Below are 23778 nucleotides of genomic sequence, written 5' to 3'. Positions count from 1 at the left end.
CTGATTGTCAGGCTGTGACAACAATCTCTGGACCTCTTTGATCTTAAATCACCAATGTGTGTGTGTGTGTGTGTGTGTCCTGCTCCGTGTGCAGGTTATTAACAGTGAGTTTAATGCCTGGCTGCTTTCACATTAACAGACCAGTGGAACACAATAACCTCCTGCCTCCAGGGAGTCTGGAAGACCCTGTATACAGCCTTCACACACTGCTGAAATAGGAGACACTCTTTTTACTTTCTTTCCCTTCCTTGTGCGCATACTTGTTCCCTTGCATTCTTTTTTCCTACTGTAGAAAACAAGCAGGAGTGTTTAATTTACAGCGAACTTCTGCTATTGTTCTGTTCCATATTGCACTTTATTCAGTTCCACAGAACTTTCAGGATATAGACCAGGTTCTAGAACACAAAGACAGAACCGTCAGCCTTCACTGTTGCAGAACACTTATTGCTTTGCACTCTTTCTTTCACATTTTTGAGCGAGTAGAGAACACTGACCCCGAAGGGTCAGTTTGTGATGCCATAGATATAATGAGAGAAATACTGAAACAATACACAATGATGAGATTTGTGTAATGTACATACAATTTGAGGACCACTAAAGGACAGGAAGCTAATACACACAAACTACTACAAAAATAAATGTCTCTGGAATGGAATGGAAATTTTATGGTGTTTGTGGTGCCGTGTGCTGTAATCAGCACCACTAATGAAGGCTCTGAGAGTGCTAGGTATGAGACAGTCATAGGTGGAGGTGTCGGTGCTCTAGGATCCACAAGTTCCCAGACACTTTAACTTTCCTTCATGGATCTGGCCGGAATGTCGATTTTGTCTCCGTGATTGGTTATGATGATGAGGACAGTGCTAGGTGTTGGTCAGTCATGTAATTCTGCATCCAGGTGACACGACACAAAGCATCAGTGATCCAGGATCCGAAGGTTTCCGGACACTATTTTATTTTCCAACATAGAACCAGCTGGAATGTCGATTCGGTCTCCATGGTTGGCTATGATGATGACCGTCCCCTGTCAAGGCAGAGGAATAATCAGACTGTACAACACCCTGTGAAAACTTCTGTTTGCAGAATCATTTTTTTTTCATTTGTTCCTTGCTCTTACCTTTAGAGAGACGTGCTTTCCGAAGGTCACGTCACCAGACACCGTCAAGTGATCCAGCTCTAGCATGTCTGGAATGCTCTCAAATCGTGTGAGATATTCCTGAACCTGAAGGACAAAAGGAAATTGGATCAAGGCTTCATAAGTATTAGACTGTATATTATTCGTCTGTTCTTTAGGGAATCCAAAAGCTGTGATCATGAGGATGTCCTTATTTTCAAATCTTAGAGGGTTTCTGGCTGGCAGATTTGGTTGTCTTGAAACACTAGTGAGATCATTGCAACACACTGTGCAGTGTGAGAGAAACACCATGTGATTTGAATGGATCATTTGTTGGGAATGCTTCATTAGGTGCGGTACCTTGGTGAAGGAGCTGCCCAGTTTAACATGAGGAGTTGTGGGAAACTCGCGCCTCTCGCTCATGGTCAGAGACCCTGCCTCCAGGCTGTACAGGTTGGACATAACCAGTAGGAGGTCAGATGTGGTTTTGACAGGCAGGAAGCGGCTGCGAGGCACATTGATGCCCAAAGCGTTATCAAAGCACTTGATGGCAGCACCCACTGCAGTCTCCAGTTGAATGACATTCAGATCCCCATCTAGAGTCTGAGAGAGGGGGAGAAAATTCTAGCAACTATATGGACAAATTATATGGAATATTTGTACTTCACACAGTGATATTACATGTTTGAAAAACATTTATATTAAAGTTTAAAAACCTTCCAATTTTCAGTATAGTCTCAGGCTTTTATATACCCCACTGTATATAAAATTATGCCTAAAATTAAATGGAACTAGATGGAACAGATATTTTCTTCTGAATTGTTATGTACTTCCAATTAAAAATTAAAAATTAAAAATTAAAAAAAATGTAGAATGGGATTTGGTTCTATTCATGGGCTGTTGATTGGATGCAGGCAGATCTGAATGTAAAATTGCAGTTAGTTGTAAGTCAGGCATGTGTCACCAGAGAGTAGTTTGTCATTTCACTGGAGGATTGAGTTATGACATTTTGATGAAAAAAAATTAATCATATGGAATGATACCTCACGATAAGATCCATAACATGCATTTAGAAAATAGGAAGGGTGAATTTTAATTTAATGCTGACTGTAAATCCATATTTATGTTATCTGTCAAGAAGCCATGTATTATTGTTCTATGAAGCACAATAATTGATTGAGGAAGTGTGAGGCATCACTGAAAGCACTGTATAGTTGGTCTTGGTATCACAGGCAGAAAAAGTATAAGGTTGACAAAAACAGGAGCAGGAGGGATTGGATGTGAAGAAATCTAGAACAAACTCAAATTTCAGCTTTATATGTCTTGCTGGATGAGAGCCTGGGCCTTGGAGCTCTGCTGAACTGTGTACTACTCTACACACACACACAAACACACACACACTTACTTGGCTATCTAAATGAGGACATAGCATAGAACTATTGGACATACCATAGAAATACATATTGGTTTTATATAATGTGTATTATAATTATTCCACACTAACCCCTTTGCAGTTCTATACTTTGTAGACAGTGTACTTATGTGTAGACAGACAAATTACTTGTCAAACTTGGAAACTGAAAATGATGTATTGTGTTTGGTTTGGGTACAGTGCTAGAATAAGACAAATAATTTTGTTTCATATATCCAATTGAGGAGTCCCTGAATGTTCTCACAGGGAGCTTTTTTTGTCCCACTTCTGAGAATTTTTAACTGTCTCAGACACATACATATACACACACACACACACACACACACACCTTCATCTTATGGTTACCTTTCATTTCTTTAGTCTCCTGTGATGGACTGAGAACAGAAAACCCAAAAGAAATAGTTTATAAAAGTACTTTTTTGTCAGTTGTTAAGCTCTCCATCAAACTCTCTGATCACACAAGCCTTGAACTAGACCCCAAATGATCTCTACGCAGATGAGCTACTGGGTCTGGTATAAAAAGGACACTCAAACACAGTCTCAACATCAGCTTGTTATAGTGCTTCTTTAGAGACTTTTCTAAGTGGGTTTGATTCAGAAGTGAACAATCTACAAAGGAGACTGCGGAAGCGCAGTGTTACAGGGTCCCACATGGCCTGATGAATGAATCCGGGTCTCAAGTAAGGTTTTAGAAGTGATAGTGTACAGAAGGCGGTGGCCAAGGGAATAAAACCTAGATTTCTAGTGCACAGCTATAAATGGTGCTTTACAGTAAAATAAAGATAGACTGTTGGGGGAAACTAAGACTTAAGAAGGGAAATTAAAACAAGAAATGAAGAAAATCAAATGTCTGTTTCCCCAAATGACTAGCTGGCTAATCTTTTTCAAACTGCATAAAGTCAGGTTTATTTAACTGCAATACTTTGATGCATCTTAAAAGGCAACACTCAAGCTGTGGTTTCTGCAAGGTTTTAGTTTCCCTACCTTAGGGTTGACTATGATTTCCATGTCCATGGCGTTCTGTTCCTGTAGTCTCTTAATGGCAGACAGGGAGATCCATAGGTTGTTGGTGTTGAAGATCTTAAACTTGGACACTGATTTGAATTCATCTACATGAGCTTTGGGAACCTGGGCGATTTCCAGTAACCGAAGCTTACCATCATACTGAATGAGCGTACCTCCCTGGACAACACAAACACACAAAGTTCAATGACAATGCGTACAAACATAAGCCTCATTCTCTACAAATACACTTAATTTATTTATGCGTATAACCAAATATATTTACCCAAGTCATTGAATGAGTCATAAATGCAAATGACTGAATTTGGGCTAAAAGAAAAGACATGATTTCATTTCTAAGAATTTCTTCTACTACTGTCACTGATTTAAACTTAAGTAGCAAAAATAGAGAATGCCTTTATTATTTTATGTAAATGGTATATTAATATTATATTTACATGATATTTACTGTTCTTAAACATTTAAAATACACTTGGCTACAATGGTTGTTCGGTTGAAATTATTATTCCTTGTATTCCTCTTCTATGTTTTTTTGACTACTGTACGATATGCTACACAAAAAATATTCTCTCACCTTCACATCTGCTCTGGTCTTGTCTGTGACCTCCATGATGAACTCACAGCGCTTGCCGTTCGGCTGGCTCACCAGGTGGTTCAGTATATACAGGTCTACTGTTGCACCCAGGTTATCGATGTTGGAGACAAAAATGTACTCCTTCCCTTCAGCGATGAGCTGCTCCAACAGACCGGAGTTAAAAAAGCTGGCGTAAATGTCACCATGACCAGGAGGATACCACACATCTGCATTCTCTCCTGTCATAGCCATGTCCTTAGCGACCGGCAACAATGACTCCTTATTTATCCGTGGATACCTGGAGAATTCAGAAGAGAGAAAGTCTTCCGTAAATGAAATGAAATATAAATATTAGATGATAAAGTGAAATGAAGTAGTAAATAAATGTAAAATGAAAACTCAGAATATAAAAATAAAAGCTTATTGAAGTTAATAATACTTAAAAAATAAATACAAATAAATAAATAATACTTAATAAATAATACTTAATAAATAAATGTTAATAAATACAATAGTAGCATATAAATAATACTAAAATAACAATAGTCTGTAAAATAAAAAATTATTATCTCTATCATATTGGCCTAAAAATCAGAATGATCAGGAAAAAAAGCTAAAATGGATAGATAAAATAGATGCAAACAAAGTGTCGTAAAGTGTTTCCTCTTTACAGAAAGAAAAAAACATTTCAAGCTTTGTTTATATGGGCATGAAAAATAGACTGCTTATGCAAATGTGTTTTCAGAGAGGCTCTAAAATCTTCTCTCGCTCTTGCATTTCAAGCTTATTCAGGTCAATTGAAGCCAGAGAAAACATCTGACATTCTATGTAGTCTGCATCCTCGTCCTCGTCCTTTCATCACATCACATAGTCTCTTGCACAAGCTTCAGCTTTAACCGGGACTAAAAGTGCTGTCTTTTAGCATGTATTCTGTATGTAACCATATCCCCATGCGTCTTTTGTTAGCTTTGAGATCAATTTCTGCTATGACAAGTCCATCAAATATTAACATATCCCCATTATTGCTTAGAATCCTTGTCAATCTTTAACTTGTTTTTACAAAACTTTTGAAGTGTTTGCAGGCTAAGGGTCACATTATGAAGGTGAAGAAATCCAATTTTTTTTCCATCCAGCACTGTCTGTGCCAAAACCCTGAATTACAATCTATTTGTTTGATGTATGTGCTTGAGCGATGCGTCATCAACTGAGTGATCTATTATACTCTAAGTACAGAAATGTTACATTATTCCTATGTATATATCTGTGGTTTGTGTGTTTATTTGGCTATATTCAGAATACTTAAATTGAGAAGTCAGATAAATCCGAAAAAAAAAAAAAAAAAAAAAACTGGAATAAATAATGAACTATAAATAAATTGCATATCTATTTTATTTTAAAAATGCATGATTTTAGTTTAGGCTTATTAATTATAATTAGCTTCATTTGAAAATAAATGTAAGTCTATTTCATATCAGGTAAATGTGTATGTATGTATGTATGTATGTATGTATGTGTGGGTTAATACCTGCTCTGGTTGAAAGTGTGTATCTTGACTCTGTGGTGAGTGTATTTTTGTAGGATCTTCTTGGTGTCTTCATCCGTATTGAAAGAGTTCATGAGCACCAGTGGAACATCAGCATTATATGTTTTATTCAAGTGCTACAAAGACCAAAGAGAAAAATGACTAACTAAAAACATTATCAAGCAAGTTAACTCACATTTTATCTATTAACATTCTAAACAAGCTAACAATGCCCACAATGTTTCTCATTAATACTGATACTTTGGCAGGTTTATTACATTCTGCAGCACATTCTGTTTTATCTGAGAATGGACTCTAGATAATCCTAAATAACAAAAGTTATTGTTTAGACAACAACACTGTAAATGTGAGATCTTTAACACAAGAGACACAAAACACAACATTTTTGGATCAAAGTTTAACACCAGTGGAACGAACGCACTGGTCACCAGTTTCTGCAGTAATTCTCTGTATTTTCAGACAAATTACAGAAACCCCTTTGGTAAAAATGCATGTCCAAACTAATGCAAATGCTTAGAATTATTATTATTTTTTTTTTAAACAATCATACTGAGGTACAAAAAACTTCTGTAATTGAAGTATTACCCATAAATAAATTTAATTTCCCTGTGTTAAAGGGATACTACACCCCAAAATGAAAATTTTGTCATTAACCACTTAACCCCATTTTGTTCCAAACCCGTAAAAGCTTTGTTCGTCTTCGGAACACAATTTAACATATTTTGGATGAAAACCGGGAGGCCTGTGACTGTCCCATAGACTGCCATAGGGGAAGTCGTGGCCCAGTGGTTAGAGTTTGACTCCTAACCCTAAGGTTGTGGGTTCGAGTCTTGGGCCGGCAATACCACAACTGAGGTGCCCTTGAGCAAGGCACCAAACCCCCAACTGCTTACCGGGTGCCGCTCTTCTGTATCATCCGCGCCACAAGGATGCGCTGTTTTATTTCAATTCAAAGCTAAATACACATAGAAACAGTGCATTCTTGTTGCGAGGATGATACAGAAGAGCATGCGCAGCATACGGTGATATGAACAGACACAGAGGAGACTGTTGACAAAGGAATCGTTGAATAAAGTCTTATTTTTGTTTTCTTCGCATACAAAAAGTGTTACCGTCGCTTCATATAACCCAGATTGGCAGATAGAGTATTCTGACGACGACTGTCATACCTTTTATGGACCTTGACACTGTTATTTACTTCGCAGTCTACGGGACAGTCACAGGCCTCCCGGTTTTCATCCAAAATATCTTAAATTGTGTTCCGAAGATGAACAAAGCTTTTATGGGTTTGGAACGACATGGGGGTAAGTGATTAATGACAAAATTTTCATTTTAGGGTGGAGTATCCCTTTAATGGTTAATAATACTTTAACTACAAAGTTCTCACAAAATTGAGTAAAATGAGTATGCATCATCCTCTTTCAGAAACTGCTGGATGACACATTTTAGGACAGTTTCTTTTAATGAATTAAATCTCAACCTAAAGAGAAGCCAATTGGTATAAGCTGGCCTAAGGGCTTGCTAAAGGCCTGCCAACTATAGAAACAACAGCCTGTATATCTGAGAGAGAAGGAAAGATTACCCATTTACATGTACTAATGGGCCTTATTCAGTGAGTGGGATATCTGACGACATGAGGCAGGTAAACGGTCTGTTGAAGAGACACTGAGCTGAGTGTTCTTCAGCGAAGGCATCCCACAGGGCTCAGTATTCGGCCCCTATCTTTTTTCCCTCTTGCCCAGAACACAACCCTCTCTGTTTCAGTTTCAACCCAAGTTCCCTTTCAGCGCTCACTACCTATCTTTCAGTTCATGGCACTGAGAAAAAAACCCAGGACATAGCCTGTTGCTGCTGGTTTAAAATGATCGCTCTGTATAAATTAAGGAATGTGCTTGTGTTGTACAGCTGTAGATGAGGAAAGCAAGAAAAGGGAAAAAGAGAGGAACATATGTTTGTGATTTAAGACCTATGGGTGGAGGTCTATTTGCTCGCTTACAAATCTCGGACAGCTGCTGTGTTTTTCCCAGCTGGAGTGATTTATATTTCTTTGGGTTCAAATCTGAGAAGCTCTCTTTTTTGAGATGCATTTAAGAGACAATAAATGAATGTGCATTCCCTACAGATAAAAACTGAATATTAGAAAGATATTATCTCGCATATGTGCCATAACCCCCCCCCCCAGAATTTTAGTGATGTTTATATTTAAATCAAATGTGGATTGCATGATGCAAGTTATGTAGGAAGGATATTTTTTTGTTTCTATTTTGAGGCAACAAACAAACTTGTTCCAACCAAAGTGGCAGTGTTTGGCTAATTAGCATGGCCACTTTAGCCCCCGCTAAACAACTGTCATTGAGATTAACAGGAAAATATTATAGACCTTCATGTGTGAAACTATACTGTCATATGACAAACCTCAATCTGTTTGACGGTTAGATCAAGGAAAGTGTTCTCATTACGGACGCTAATAAGGCTCTTGGGCCCTTTGCAGCCCATGCTGGTTCCCAAACCTCCATTCAGCTTGACCACCACCAGCTTATTCAGACTGTCTGCTATGTTGTCTGGTAGACCCTTTGCCTTAATCTTATCATATGGCTGGATCTGAAACAAAGACAAGAGAGACAAACAACTGTCAGGACATGCTTACATTTTTTCACCATCTGGAATTTTATTTTATATAACAAGGAGTTCTGTATTATATTATACTGGAGTTCATAAATAATCCATCCAATGACAACAATGAAGTCTCTGGAATTTCATCCAGATGCTGTTGCTATTGATGTGTGTGTGTGTGAGAGTGTGTGTGTGTCATTGGATTCTTCTTCAAAAAAAAATCTGAATGAGGGGTCAAAAGTCAAACGTTGAGGTTAGTGCACTGTTATGATTGTGTCTGCAATCAATCTACCAGAATCACTAGGATCATTTTCAAATACACCAAACAAACAACACACATTGTGCAAACACAACATTTCTCATAGAGGCAGAAAAAAAGGCCCACGTTTAACCGAATAAGCAGCCCAACTGCTGGATCAATAGTACCAGTGGGTGGGAGACGGAAAGACGAGAAGAGAGAGATGATGGATGTGTTTCTGAAAGAAAAGATCCTTTCCCTTTACTTAATTCCTCTTGTTTCCCATGAGGGCGATGGGGCACCACCATGAGACATAACTGATGAGTCAGATACCAATAAAACATCACCACACATTCGCACTACAATTCAGAGCACAATACCCCATGTTATGATATTACGACAGATAAGCACAAGCATGAAAAAAGAAAAGGACTAAAAATGTAATATCTCAATCACACATAGCATTTCCATGACAAACACACAGAGAGATGGAGAACATGATGTAACCAAGGTCATAATGTTTGTCAGGGAGAAAGAGAGAAATGAGTGTGTGAGAGAAGGAAGTCAAGATAGATGTGTCTATGTAAGTGGGGGGTAAAGATGAAAAGAAAGCATGATTTCCCCCCCAACCCCGTGAAACATAAACCAAAGTGCAGTCAGTTCTGAAGATTTCACTGGTTATGTCAATTACAGTGCTAACCGCTTACAAAATGCTGAAACAAATACTTACCCCTAACCCTAAGATAAATCCTAATCTTGGTAGCACATCCTGATAATAGCATTACTGTTTGTCATGATAGTCTCCATCAATGATATATCTGAACTCTGAACTGGATCCATGAAATCTGAACATTTCTTAACAGGAAAGTGATTGAGTTGACCAATGAAATAAGCTATGGGGAGAGTTTGTGCTTTACTGGTTTAGCGAAAAATTTGAACAAAATAATATATTCTTCAGTTCACAATCTGTGACCACAGAACTGAATCCCATTCCATAGAATTCTGCCGTTAAAAAAGTGAAAAGCATCTGTAGATTCCTGGTCATCAGGCACTCAGATACAGCCATATGCAGCCTCAGTGATCAAATTAAAGGAAAATAAATGATGATTTGTCTTATATTGTATACATACTTGTGGTTTACAGTGCTCAAACATTGAGGCTGCCAGCAGAGGTTGGTTGCTAAAATCCCAGGGCTGCTCATGACTTGGAGCAAACAACAGCCGGAGAGGCAGCAGTTCTCTCAGCCGTGATTATTCACACAAAGGCATTGTCGTATTTTCAATCCCTAAATGATTCCTCCACAAACAGTTGGGAAAGTATTTTCATGTAAATTCAGCCACATTATTGTAGAATGACAGGTAGAGTTGATTCCTTGACTCTATCAAAGAATGTTATATAACGTTCACCACACAGACCATGGTGCCAGATGGCAATAACATGGTATGTAATTATTACCATATTCATATACCATGTGATTTACATGTTAATCCAATGCATTTCAGAGAAAACCAACTACTGTATTGTAATTCTGTTTGTTGTTTTGATTGACTTCAGTAGATAGATTCCAGTCTACTGTGCAGTGAAACTAGGTCATCAGTCAACCTTGGAATTAAAAACTGCCCTGAAAAATATCTTCTCAATATTGACTGCAATTTTATGACCTACAAACAGACATGCACATTCATAATGCCATCCATTAATACTCATGACTGAAAATCAATCAGTAATAGCAATGATATATGTGACTGTGTTTAATGTGATTGAGTAGCATTACAGAGAGAGAGTGTAACAATAGTGTGTAGTGGTGTAACATCTCTATCAGTCTCTTATGTTGATATAATCTGAACATCTGATAACAACTCTTTCAGGATCACTCAAACTAACCTGCACTACACTTTTGCACTAGGGCTGTAATACTATGTACTTGCTTGCATAAATTTGGTACCTTAACATTACCTGTATTGCGTGACTCCTTTAGTTTATTGTTTCTTACATTTTTGAGAAAAGTGTTTGCTAAAAAGTTCTATCAGTTTATCAAGCCTGCATTTTCTATGATTGTGTTCTCCTGCGTGTTGTTCACCTCATTGAACCTTTGAGCCTTTTTCATAAAATATACGCAGAACAAATTTCTGTGTAAATCATGCATACAGTTATTCTTGTGTAAAATGCAGTAATTTATTCAGTGTGTTGATATACATATGAATTGATTTACAATTTAGATCGAAACTTGTTTGTTCATGCCCCATGATTTTAATCTCTGATCAGGTGTTGTTGTGGTGGTGGTGGTGGTGTGGGTTCAGTCTTTTCGAGTGTCTACAGTTCCTTGTTTCTTTGTGTACTGTCGCTTATCTTGTGTGTGTGTCAAATAAAGCAGCTATCCTTTTTACATTGCTTTTGAGACCCAAAATGTTTCTAGGAGAATACACACAGTCTATTTTTAGTGCCTTTGGTTGAATAGTTGCAATGCAGTTTAGGTGGCATTATTGTGGCAATGAAAGGCATTTGACTAAACATGAGTCCAGTTCCAAACCACCATGACACCACTTCCCTTGAGGCCTTAACTAACCAGTCATCCAGAGAGCAACGGGGATTTTCTAACTACTGGTAAAGAAAAGAAAGGAAGTATGTGAGATTTGAGCTTCAAACCAAAAGCAGGATCCCAATGTTTTAAACCTGTTTTACAGGTTGAATCAGATTGTTGAAACATAATTTCTGGGTCAACTACAATCCAGTTTTATCAAACCTCTTCAAATATTCATAATCACACACACTGTATGAATAAAACCCATCAAAGATCCCACAATGTCACAAGACCAGAATTTCATTAGGCTGATTTCATTAGGCTGATGGCAGTATTTAAAGGTTCGTAGAGGTAATAAGGCATTAAAATCTGAGAATTACCTTAAAAAAACATCAATCGGTGTGCAGTGCGTTTTTTAAATCTGGATTCTGAAGTATTTACTGTGGTGAACTGAGGTGAGAAGTCTTGAACTAGATTCATTCAAACAGGAAGGACAACATTTCCCTGTGGAATGCTTCCTACAGATGCATGCTAATTCTGAAACACTTTTTATATAGGAATCATTTTTCGAACACATAGGGCTGAACAATAATGATCGCCTGGGGCCAGTCCAGCATCCTCAATACATACCTTCATCGATAATGTGTTTTTATGTCTTACAAATAGAAACTTTTTTTTTTGTGATTGAACACAGCTGTTACTAATTCTGCTGAACTATAAACACATTAATTAATGTTTCTAAATATACATAATTTTGAATTTATAGCTATAACTGAGTTACATTATATATTACTGAAAATTGCAATCATAATTAGTTGTACATTTTTAAAAAGTAAATATTGGATAACATAAAAATCTATGTATTTTCTGATGCTAATGTAAAAACATTTTATATTAAAACGGTTTACATTCTATATACAATTTATAAAAACAATTTTTTAAATTCTGGGAAAAAAAAAAAGGCTGAGCTAATTAGGTTTTTAATGTAGGCTTCGGTGGGAGAGAAAGAATGTGAAATCTCATGATGAACTCGACATAAAATCTCAAAGTCAATCAGCAACTTATCTTGGGTATAATATAATATATCTACTGGGACAACACCGGTCATTATTACAGCAAACATTAGGTGTGACGTTGTAGGATCCAGACGTTATGTGGCAACAGATAAGGACTGATTAGCCTTTATACACCCAGCAGATGTTAACTGTGAATGAGCCTTTTTTTTTTGTCAAAGACAGTTTCATAAGGACAAACACACAATGACACACCCTTAAGTTACAATGAGAGAAAGCACAGACAGCCCATCCCTAAGGTCCCAACATTCCAAATCAAATATTTTACAGCATTCACTGTACATTATGCAGAACTGGAGGAATTTCTCTTCTACGTAATAACCTCACCTTCTCCAATTATCCTAAATTTTCATGCATACATGTACACCAAGGTCTTTAAACATAACTCTTTAAGTTTGGAAGGAGTTGGAAGGAGATTGGTTTCTGTGCTTGTCTTTTAAGTGAGCTTAAAATAGGAATTTCTGGAGAAAGGATTTAATATCCTGCTTAGATAACCTGGCTATATATGCAGCAGACTGTACTGTCTAACATTTTACACACAGTTTTATAGTACAGCCTGCATGTGGTTCCTCATGGAGCTGAAAGTCTTGCGTGTGGGTTTCTGGCTCTTAGAGAACATTGCATAATCATCACAGACCCAGAGGAAAGCAGACCGGCACTGGATTCTTTATGTGAAACACACACAGCCAAATCAAATTAGGAGACACTTTTGCTCATGGCTTGTTATCCTTACACCCTCCCTTACCCACAGATGAATCAATTTCGAAGCTTTATTTATCATTTTCCTTGGACACACACAATCATTCACACTAGGTCTGTCTACAGCTAATACTGTAATTCTAACTGGACCCAAAGACTTTGGATATTTAAGTAAAAGTGTATGAATGTCATGTAAATTATTTTTATGCTGGAATGTGGGCAGCTTTTAATCACAGCTGGCTAATCCCATAGCCTGAGGCAACACTAATGCCCACACATGAGATTTAAAGCAGTGGCTCCGAGTACTGCCCGTCTGTCTGTTTTAATGCTTGAAGTATGTATAGATACATTAGGCTTTACTTTCTCTGCATAGATTCAGTTTATACTGTAGGTCTACAATCAAATTAATAATATGAGTGTAATATGAGTGAGTGCAAGAATAAGGCCTGTGTTGCCATCAATCACTTGCTTATCTTACCGAGTCCTCGGGGGGCCTGTTGATTTTTGACCACTCTACTGAAGGGCCCTTCACCTGCAGAAATCGGTGGAATAACTTCCTAAAGCCTTCAAAGTCCTTCTTAGACACCTGAGGAAGAGACCAGGCAAAAATGAATGAATTGAGGAAGGTCCTTCATGTTTCCTCCTGCTGAGAAACAAATAATTTTCAGTCATTTAAACTCAACCTGTACATATTTTGTCAGAATATGCTTCACTAGGCCTATCCAAGATATTTTTGTAACAGTGGTCAATCAGATTTTTTACATTTAAAACTTTTAAGGGCATTGGCTGTCACCTTCCTCTGTTGGATCACTGATTTGTTCTGATTCTAGTCCTAATTTTTTCAGCATAAAAAAACAACCTGCCAGCATAACTTTCTAATCTTGTTTTGTACAATCTGGCAATTAAAACTCCTAAAGGCTTCTGAAATAATTAACACCCTGCTGTGAAAGATCACTGGGTCCTCAGGCCTCTCACTGAGCACATCATTAAAAATAAAACCTGTTTGATGAAAATCCATAAAACTCCTTGTGCCTGCTGAGAATTTAAAGTTCAGTTACTTTGTACTCTAATCAAAGTGTAACCTGGAAAGAAGCTTGTGAGGCAACCGAATTGACTGAAGAGAGCAACACACTTAAGTTAACACTTAAGTAGTATTAAGTAGCATTTAACGAAATGCATTTGCCAAATAATATAGATTTAGGGTTGCCATTGAAATTGATTGATTCTCGATACAAAAGCAAAAACTACTATGTTAAGGTACACACACCTTTATTTATTTAAACTATTTTGAAAACAATTGAAAATTATAACAATATAACAATCAATATAAATTCACAAATCAGAACAGATCTGAAGGATCATGACAGTGAATCTTGAGAAATGGCTGCTGAAAATTCAGCCAAAGGAATACATTTCAAAACATACATTAAAAAAGTATAAATTGTAATTATATTTCATAATATTACTGTTTTTACTGTATTTTTCTTCAAGCATAAGTCTTCTTTTAAAAACAATTACAGACCCCAAGCTTTTAAACAGTATTAAAAAAAAAAAAACATTTACATTGCAACATTTTATTAAAAACATAATATTGTTAGTATTAAACAAGCAATATTTTTTGTTTGATTCATATTAATATTCCAATAATAAAATAGCAACAGGTTTAATAGAATATATTTCACTGCCTAATACACAGATCTGGTATTTTGACATTTGACATTAATGACTATGTTTATATTTAATTCATCAAGCATTTTGCCCAAAAAGTTCAACTGATTTGATTCGAATATTAATGTGAGAGTCAAAATCAGCCGCCTATGATTCAGGAACAGTACAGATGCCGTTGACTTGACAGACTGGTAATGTTACTTTAGATTCGATGTGTGACTGAAGTAACAGTGTTTTTGACATCCCTTACTTAAAAGGCAGCTACAATGTATGGCAGAGTGACAGTTTGTATGCATACACATGGATGTCTTCATAAAAGAAGATCTGACGATATCTCCGCATCTCCTTATCATGCTTTATTTGAGCTAGCAGGGTGTGGGTTTTAATACATCATTTGGCAGTACATGTTTGGGTGGGATCCCGGATGTCTGTGTGAAATGGAGAGGGAGGGACACTAGCGGTCGTGTGTGTCACTGTGATGGCGGCTAAGCCTGATTATTACCATATGATGCTGAGGAAACACTGGGATGGATCGCCATACAGCTCAGAGTTTTGCTATCTGACCTTCTCAAACTGACTCAAAATAAAAGAAGGGGAAAGATGAACAGAAGGAAGTGGGTTGGGGCTGAAGAGAGAAGATGCATCATGATGAAGCTAGTCTCATGGTGAGACTAATTAAACATCAGCTCAGCAGTGCAATGAACTCTCTCCTGTCACACTGGCATGTCATTCATCAGCTGCTGCACTCAGATGGCACCTAAAGAGGGCCCCTCTCCTTTTTCATCTTTGCTCCCTTCTTCATTCTAATGTGCACTGAAACTGTGAGACTATAAATAATAAGTTATGATTTCTATTTCTAATTAAAATTGCAGGCAGTAATTGTTCATCTCATTAACAAGTTCTACACATCAAGAAATCAGTATACTTTTGAAAAATGTGTTTTTTTATATGGTTTCCTCAATAAGAAATGTTTCTTTAGCACCAAATCAGCATATTAGCTTTAAGGATCATGTCACACTGAAGACTGGTGTAATGGCTGCAACAAATTCAGCTTTCCCATCACCGGAATAAGTTACATTTTAAAATATATTAAAATAGAAAATAGTTCATTTAAATCGTAATAATATTTCAAATTATTACTGTTTTTACTGTATTTTCAAAAACATTTTTAAGACCCCAAACATTTGACTGGTAGTGTACATAAATTATTCATGTAATAAAGAGGTAAATCAGTTGGCTGAATTTTAAACAATGTGTTTAATTAATTAAAAATGCTTGTATCTCACCTCAGCTTTTGCACCTTTGGCTGTGCCTAAGAGTTTTTCCAGCTCGGCGTGCATCGAGCTCTCCAGCTGCTGTCGCATCACTTCCTGAAACTGAGCCATCTCGTTGCTGTTGCTTGGTAACTCTTTACTCAGACCTACAATTAAAACCAAACAACATTAATGTTAAAGTTCTCACATTAACTTTACAATGAAAAAAACCTCCCGGTTTAGTGATTTTCCTGCAAGCAATGTGCAGCAGGCCGATGAACAACCTATCACTTCAGGTCAAAATCGATTTAATTTTCTCATAAGCATTAAAAAACAAAAACATTTTAATCTAATGTCTTGTGTCAAAATACTTGAAGCTACTGTTTTGTAGACAAATGTAAATTAAAAATAATTTCCATAAAACATAATTTCCATACTGTTATTTGATAGTTTCAATGGTATCCATGAAGACTGGAGTCGGTGTGTTCAAATACAGTTCCTTAAAAAATGCTTTAAATCAGATCGATTTGTATAAATCTTACTTGCAGTGATAAGGAAACTGTTAAGCAATATTAAAGGGATAATTCACCCAAAAATGAAAATTTGATGTTTATCTGCTTACCCCCAGGGCATCCAAGATGTAGGTGACTTTGTTTCTTCAGTAGAACACAAGGATTTTTAACTCAAACCGTTGCAGTATATCACTTATAATGTAATTATAATAATTACTAATTAATTTATTTATATTAATTAAAATTAATATAAATAATTACTTATAATGTACGTGGATGGGAATCACAGCTAAAACATACAATAAAACTAAAAAAAAAAACATACACAAACAAAAACAAATTAAACCCTGCTGCTCGTGACGATACATTGATGTGTAAGGACACAAAAACGATCTGTCTGTGCAAGAAACTGAACACTATTTATAAAGGAATTTTTTTTTTTTTTTTTTTTTTTTTTTTTTAGTGATGTTTTTGAAGATTAACGCTATTTATTTTTTTATATATTTTTTTTTAGCTTTTTTACAGATTCACGCATTTTTGGAGGTTTTAGGACTTTTATGTGTATTATAGTCTTCTTCTTGCTTTATGGACCATTAACACTCCTAAATGAGATTGGAGATAGAGTGTTAATGGTCCATTTGAGAGATGGCGGTAATGCACTTATAAGTCTGCAATCTGTTTTTGTTATGTTTGTGATGTTGATGTAGTGGAATTATATGTTTGCGATGAAGATTGATGGACTCACACACCTGGCCGCCTGCTGCTGAGAATGCGCTCAGGAGAGTTCTAACAGTTCGGCCATTGCGTGAATCAGAGGTAAAAAACAACATAAATACTGTTCAGTTTCTTGCACAGACCGATCATTTTGTGTCCTTACACATCAATGTATCGTCACAGGCCACAGGGTTTAATTTGGTTTTGTTTGTGTATGTTTTTTTTTTAGATTCAGAATCAGAAATCAGAAAGAGCTTTATTGCCAAGTATGTTTACACATACAAGGAATTTGTTTTAATGATATAAGCTTCCAGTACACAGAGACAACAACAACACACACAAGACGAAAAAAACAAAAAAAAGACAAATATTGCAAAATAAAAATAAATAAATAAATAAATAATTAAATTGTATGAACAGTTGTTCTATTGATGATAATGGAATAGAATAAAGTGAGATGCAGGGATGTACTAGGATGGAGGGGTAACAAATAAATATAAGGATATTGAACAATTTTATTGCATAAGTGGGGAACATTTAACTGTTCATGAGGTAGATTGCCTGGGGGAAGAAGTGTGTGTTTTGCTTGACTGTCCTGGTATTTGGGGCTCTGAAGCGCCGGGCAGATGGCAAAAGTTCAAAAAGGGGGTAACTTGGATGTTAGGGATCCAGAGTGATTTTCGGAGCCCTTTTCCTCACTCTGGATGTATACAGTTCTTGAAGGGTGGGCAGGGGAGCACCAATAATCCTTTCAATTCCCATCCACTTACATTATAAGAGAGATAGACTGCAACGGTTTGAGTTAAGAATCTTGGTTTGTGTTCTACTGAAGAAACAAAGTCACCTACATCTTGAATGCCCTGGGGGTAGGCAGTTAAACATCAAATTTTCATTTTTGGGTGAACTATCCCTTTAATATTTGTGCCGCTGCCTTGTGGTACACGATCAAAAGACTCCCATCCAAGAAGCCACGAATCAAGAATGTTTGCTGAGTGCAACACACACATCATCCACTGGGCTCAGGGTTAATTCGCTGTAAATCTGCCCATTTATACTGGCTGTACTGTAAAGTGTGACTCAGACTTCCCTGTTCTACCACAAACACCCACCTTTACCCTTGAGTGAGTGGGTACAATAGAGACGTTAAACTACATTCGGTTTGATATGGTTTATCCAATAGTAGATGCTGAGCTTGAAGTATGAGGAAAAGAGGAAAAGTCTAACTATATTCCTTTTTATTATAATTATTATTATTATTTGTGGGCCATTTATTTGGTATAGAGGAAGAAAGGAAAGTAGGGGAGATATAAGTGTAACAGGATTCAGACTCATATTCCCTTAAGACAACAGCTCTTATATGTCACGTGCAAGTGCGCTACCTTGTGCGCCATGGCTCTGACTACCTGCTTGAATCCTGCTCGACCACATTTAATCGGTATTAACCCATTTGTTTCATTCTTCTGCCAGTGTGCCAAAAGTTATTCATCTGCTAACATGCTTCCTGGCGTGTGACACTTAAAATCCAGTAAATGACGGTGTCCGCTGGCACTTTGAAAATGAAATCATTTCCTTTTTTCTCAGAATTCTGTTTTTCTCAGAATTGTCTAATACAGCAGCATTACCCTCACTTCTAACTTCATATAAAACTAAAGAGTGGCTTGACTTTGATTTATAGTTTATTGGGCTGTTGGTCATTTATTTAGTTATTGAACAGACACTGTTATTCACAGTGATTCACAATATAGATATGGTCCCTCTGGAGGAACCAGAGTTAAAGAAGGCAGTGAAAATGTACAGTCTGCCAACAGGATAAAAGCAAGGGTTATTTTGCATTAAAGACTGGCTGACCGTACATTGTTCCACTTACACAGCTTTTTACCAACTAATTAAATAAAAGGACATGAAATATTGATTTGTGCTTCAATAAATAAATAAATAATAAATAATACATAAAAGTATTTGAGAAGAAATAAAATGGAGTGATGTAATACTTCTAGCACAATTACACCTTAGGTGTATTTTTTAAAGGTACACTGTAAAACAAAATTGTCAGAATACCTAAACGTGCTACAAATCTAAATTAATTGGTTTATGAAAATCAAAAATATTTAAAACTAATAAAATAAAACATTTTATACTACCGAATCAACCTGACGACATTAGGTTACACCAACAAAAGTAACTTTAAGGGTGAGTTCAGGTAGAAAAAGCTATTTTTTGACAAAACGTTGGCAACTACAGTGGGGAAAATATTTATTTGATCCCGTGCTGATTTTGTAAGTTTGCCCACTTACAAAGAAATTAAGGGTCTGTCATTTTTATGGTAGATTTATTTTAATGTATAAAGACAGAATACAACCAAAAAAAAAAAATCCAGAAAAAACATATAAATTGATTTGCATTTCAGTGAGTCAAATAAGTATTTGAACCCCAAGCAAAACATGACTTAGTACTTGGTGAAGAAACCCTTGTTGGCAAGCACAGAGGTAAGACGTTTTTTTGTAGTTGGTCACCAGGTTTGCACACATCTCAGGAGGGATTTTAATCCACTCCTCTTTACAGATCCACTCTAAATCCTTAAAGGGTTAGTTCACCCAAAAATGAAAATTGGCTTGTGTATTATTCACCCCCGAGGCATCCTAGGTGTATATGGCTTTCTTCTTTCCGACGAATCCAGTCGGAGTTATTTTAAAAATTGTCCTGGCTATTCCAAGCTCTATCACTGCAGTCAGTGGGTGTTGCAGCTGAACAGTCCACAAGTCGTCAAATAAAGCGTGCGCATTCATAATAAAATGTGCCGCACCTGGCTCCGGGGGGTGAATAAAGCAATGAATAAAAAATAACCATATTTCAAACGTAATAAACACTTTTCTCTCACCTCCGTTATCTGTCATACGTGGAAGCCATTTCTGGCGGATGTCGTAGTATGTCGGTGTTGCATGATTAGTAATGAATGCAGAGAGAGAACAAAACAAAACACCAGTCATGAATTAGAAGTACAAATCGAGGATTTGCAAAGAAAAATGTTGGAGGAGACTGGTTTTCCTTTGCTAAAGTAAGGAAACTTTGCTTCCTTTGCTCTTATAAATAAACTCGCGATACTATCATATCTCAGAGGCTCGCGCCCTGCGCATACCTGCTGCATCATCCATCAGAAACGGCTTCCGTGTATGACAGATAATGGAAGTGAGAGGAAAGTGTTTATTACATTTGAAATATGGATATTCTGAAAGTCATATAAGAAAGTCATAAACACCTAGGATGACTTGAGGGTGAGTAAAACACAAGCTAATTTTAATTTTTGGGTGAACTAACCCTTTAATGTTTCTTGGCTGTCATTTGGCAACTCAAAGTTTCAGCTCCCTCCACAGATTTTCTGTAGGATTCAGGGCTGGAGACTGGCTGGGCCACTCCATGACCTTAATGTGCTTCTTCATGAGCCACTCCTTTGTTGCCTTGGCGGTATGTTTTGGGTCATTGTCATGCTGGAAGACCCATCCGTGACCCATCTTCAGTGTTCTGGCTGAGGGAAGGAGGTTCTCGTCCAAGATTTTACAGTATGGCCCCGTCCATTTGCCCCTCAATGTGGTGAAGTTGTCCTGCACCCTTAGCAGAAAAACAGCCCCAAAGCATAATGTTTCCACCTCTGTGCTTGACTGTAGGGATAGTGTTCTTGGGGTCATAGTCAGCATTTCTGTCCTTCCAAACACGGTGATGCCAAAGAGCTCAATTTTGGTTGAGCTGACATTAGGAGTAACTTCTTAAAGTGACAGGACTAATCTGTGTTCCACATGGGCACATAACAAATCTGTGGGAGCCAGAATTCTTGTTGGTTGGTAGGGGATCAAATACTTATTTCACTCACTGAAATGCAAGTCAATTTCTAACCTTTATATAATGTGTTTTTTTCTGCATTTTTTTGGGTCGATATTCTGTCCCTATCTATAACTATATCTATATCTATAACTTCTTTGTAAGTGGGTAAACTTACAAAATCAGCAGGGGATCAAATAAATATGTTCCCCACTGTAATAAACAGTGAATAAGGGAGTTTGCAGTTATATTTTTTCTTTATTTAGTCTGCTCCTTTAACTTTCATCTCAAAAAGATATGCATTTGTTTTACTATTTTATTGTTTTGCATTTGCACATTTCTTGCCGTGTTAAAAGTCTTTCAGAATGGTGCCTTTAGCAGCGTTGGATACATATTATGTACCATTTACAAATGATTCTACCAGCACATGAACGAATCATTTCTATATGTGTGCAGAAATGTGTTCTTCATTCACAGAAAATAAAACATGAAAAAAAAGAACTTTAGAGGCATAAACTCTCAAAAAGCTGCTGTAATCAAACTTTGCACATATCAAAGTTCAACCGCACACAGTGCACAGAAAGGCAACCCTAAATACAGTGGGGTCCAAAAGTCTGAAACCACTGGTGAAAATGCTCCATGCTTCAATGCTTTCATTAAAAATCAAGCATAAAATTATATTGAAAAAGTACACTTGTACGTCCCTCTTTTGCTTTGATGGCGTTAGTGCTCAAACTCAAACCCCAGAAGTTTAAAAGTGTAAAATGTAACGGTCATGTTCTCCAGCAGGATTTGAGAATGATCCAAAGAGCATATTGAGGAAGCAAGAACATCTCACCATCTGTACACTAGGAGTTCACAAGATCAATTTCACAATTGGCTTATTTGAAAGTGACCCATAAAAAAGGGAGAATCTTGTTAATAATTTACACTATCACTTAGATCATTAAGATTTTTTTTTTTTTGAAAAATTTATACTTTTATTCAGAAGGAATGCATTGAATTGATAAAAAGTGATAGTGAAGGCATTTATAATGCCTTCTATTTCTATTTAAAACAAAATATTATATTTCAAATAAATGCTGTTCTTTTACACTTTCTATAAGTTATAGATTCCAGAAAAAAAGGATCATGGTTTTCACAAAAAAACACAGGTATAATGTACATTTTAAAATAGATTTAAATAGCCTAATGTTTCACAGTAGTATGTTTTTAAATGTATTTTTGAACATATAAATGCAGTCTTTGTGAGCATAAGAAACTTTAAAAACCATTAAAGAATCTTACTAAACCCAAAACTTTGAACAGTGTATGCCACAATGTTTTCAAAATCCTAAAACCTTTTATTTATTTTCCAGGTTTAAATAAGATTTCATATCTGGGATTTTCAATGTGACTTCATAGTTCTGGACCCCACCACCCTACATCGTAACACTGCCGGCTGCTGCATACAGTCACAGAATTTACAGTATCCCCTGTAATCTGTATTTAATGTAAAATCTCTTTAAATTACAGACACTGTCAGGCCAAATGAATAGCTGTCAAGAGAACCAGACCTCTGACAGCCAAACCAAAGCGAGGAATGGACAGCCTGGAAAGGTCTGGGGTTTACAAAATCTTCTCTATAAACCCTCCCATTTCTGCAACTTTCCCAGTGTATCAGTCAGCATTGACTGAGGGGTCCATTCAGCTCTCACTCTCATCAGAATTCATTGGACAGCTTGTACATGGTGCAGTAAGACCCAGCTGATCACTAGATACCAGTAGGTATCATCTAATTAATTACGTTATATCCAGAGAACCAATACAACCTTTAAAGTACTTAATGAGTAAGTATAAAACGGCAAAACCAGGACTTATGAACGTTCTTACCTTCAATGTAAAGCGACATGGTCTCGGTGCTCTAAACACTATGAAATGCAGTGCGGTTAAATATCACAACAATAATCCTGTTTTCCCCCCCACCTAATCCAGTTCAGGTCATGGGTAAAAACAGCAACATAGATAGTGCAGTCGGAATTTGAGAGTTATTGGTAGTAGTAATAATAAGACAGAAGGTCAGCTGATCGATCCTCTCATTCTGTACAAGAGCGCTTTTCTCAGGCGTTCGTGCGCTTTTAAATGAACCATCTCTCCCTCTCTTTCTCTCCTCCCACTGACTATCGAGTAACGCAGGGTGAATAAACGGCTGTCTTGACCTTTACTCGCGTGTGCCTTTATTGCTCAAATGAGACGATGTGTTGTATTAAATTGTGGAGTGATTTTGTGCATCTCTCTGTGTGGATATGTGGGAATTATTTGTGCTCAGCCGCGTCACATTACAACCCAGCCGCGCTTCCTCGATCACGTACACCTGATACTGGTTGAGATAGTTTCTAAGATTTTAGAGTCAGTTTTGTTTACTTTATCCGGGGGAAATGAAACGTTTTTAATTTTACCATATTGTACGAAATGAAATGTTGGTGGCTACAGTGGTATTATTTAGTAGGTTATGGACTGTACGCGTTGTTGCAGTATTTTCGCCCTTGCAAGCACAGAGCAGCGACGTTCTCCTCTCTGTGGAGACGCCTGGCGTCGTGGCGAAAAAACTTCGCCTTTTAACGTGGTTTAGGAGTGAGGAACGCGGCAGAGAAAGTGGTTCCCTGGCGTTATAGTAATATAAATGCAAAGCGAATGTGAAAGTAGATTTGAAATGTCTTACTCTGAAGGCTGGAAGATGCTGTTGGGGAGCTGCTGAAGGTTGTTCCGGAACAGCGACGTGTTTTCCTCTCTGACCAACCAAATTTCTCCTCTCAGAAGCAGCACTGCGGGGTCACTGAAACACTGCGGAAGTGCTTCGCTAAAAACATTGTTTAGAAACATCCTGAACATCATACATTAAATTAAAAGAACCCAAAGCTAAATAGGCCTACTACGTCATTTTTCACCTATTCCCCCTTTTTTGAATTGTGATTCTGAATGAATACAGTTCACACTCAAATGTTATTATAT

The 23778-nt window shown here is 37.0% G+C and overlaps 1 protein-coding gene across 2 annotated transcripts; it reads right to left on the bottom strand.

The window, feature by feature from the left end:
• Positions 1–336: 336 nt before the first annotated feature.
• On the bottom strand, positions 337–23641 carry LOC109108182 (UTP--glucose-1-phosphate uridylyltransferase). 2 transcript variants are annotated; one of them, XM_042742272.1, is made up of 10 exons: positions 23489–23641; positions 15782–15915; positions 13306–13413; positions 8099–8284; positions 5666–5799; positions 4141–4438; positions 3528–3725; positions 1472–1714; positions 1115–1219; positions 337–1021 (listed from the first exon to the last, which is right to left on the bottom strand). In XM_042742272.1, the coding sequence occupies exons 2-10, from the start codon at positions 15878–15880 to the stop codon at positions 914–916; spliced, it is 1479 nt and encodes a 492-aa protein (XP_042598206.1). In that variant the 5' UTR covers positions 15881–15915; positions 23489–23641; the 3' UTR covers positions 337–913. The 2 variants fall into 2 exon arrangements, with proteins under 2 accessions (XP_042598206.1, XP_042598205.1); XM_042742271.1 differs by lacking the exon at positions 23489–23641 and adding an exon at positions 22660–22900.
• Positions 23642–23778: the final 137 nt, after the last annotated feature.

Source organism: Cyprinus carpio, chromosome B17 (assembly GCF_018340385.1).
Source record: "Cyprinus carpio isolate SPL01 chromosome B17, ASM1834038v1, whole genome shotgun sequence".
In the NCBI taxonomy this organism is placed as follows: Eukaryota; Metazoa; Chordata; class Actinopteri; order Cypriniformes; family Cyprinidae; genus Cyprinus; species Cyprinus carpio.
The sequence above is the reverse complement of the archived record's forward strand: the minus strand, read 5'-3'. Positions and strand labels throughout refer to the sequence as shown.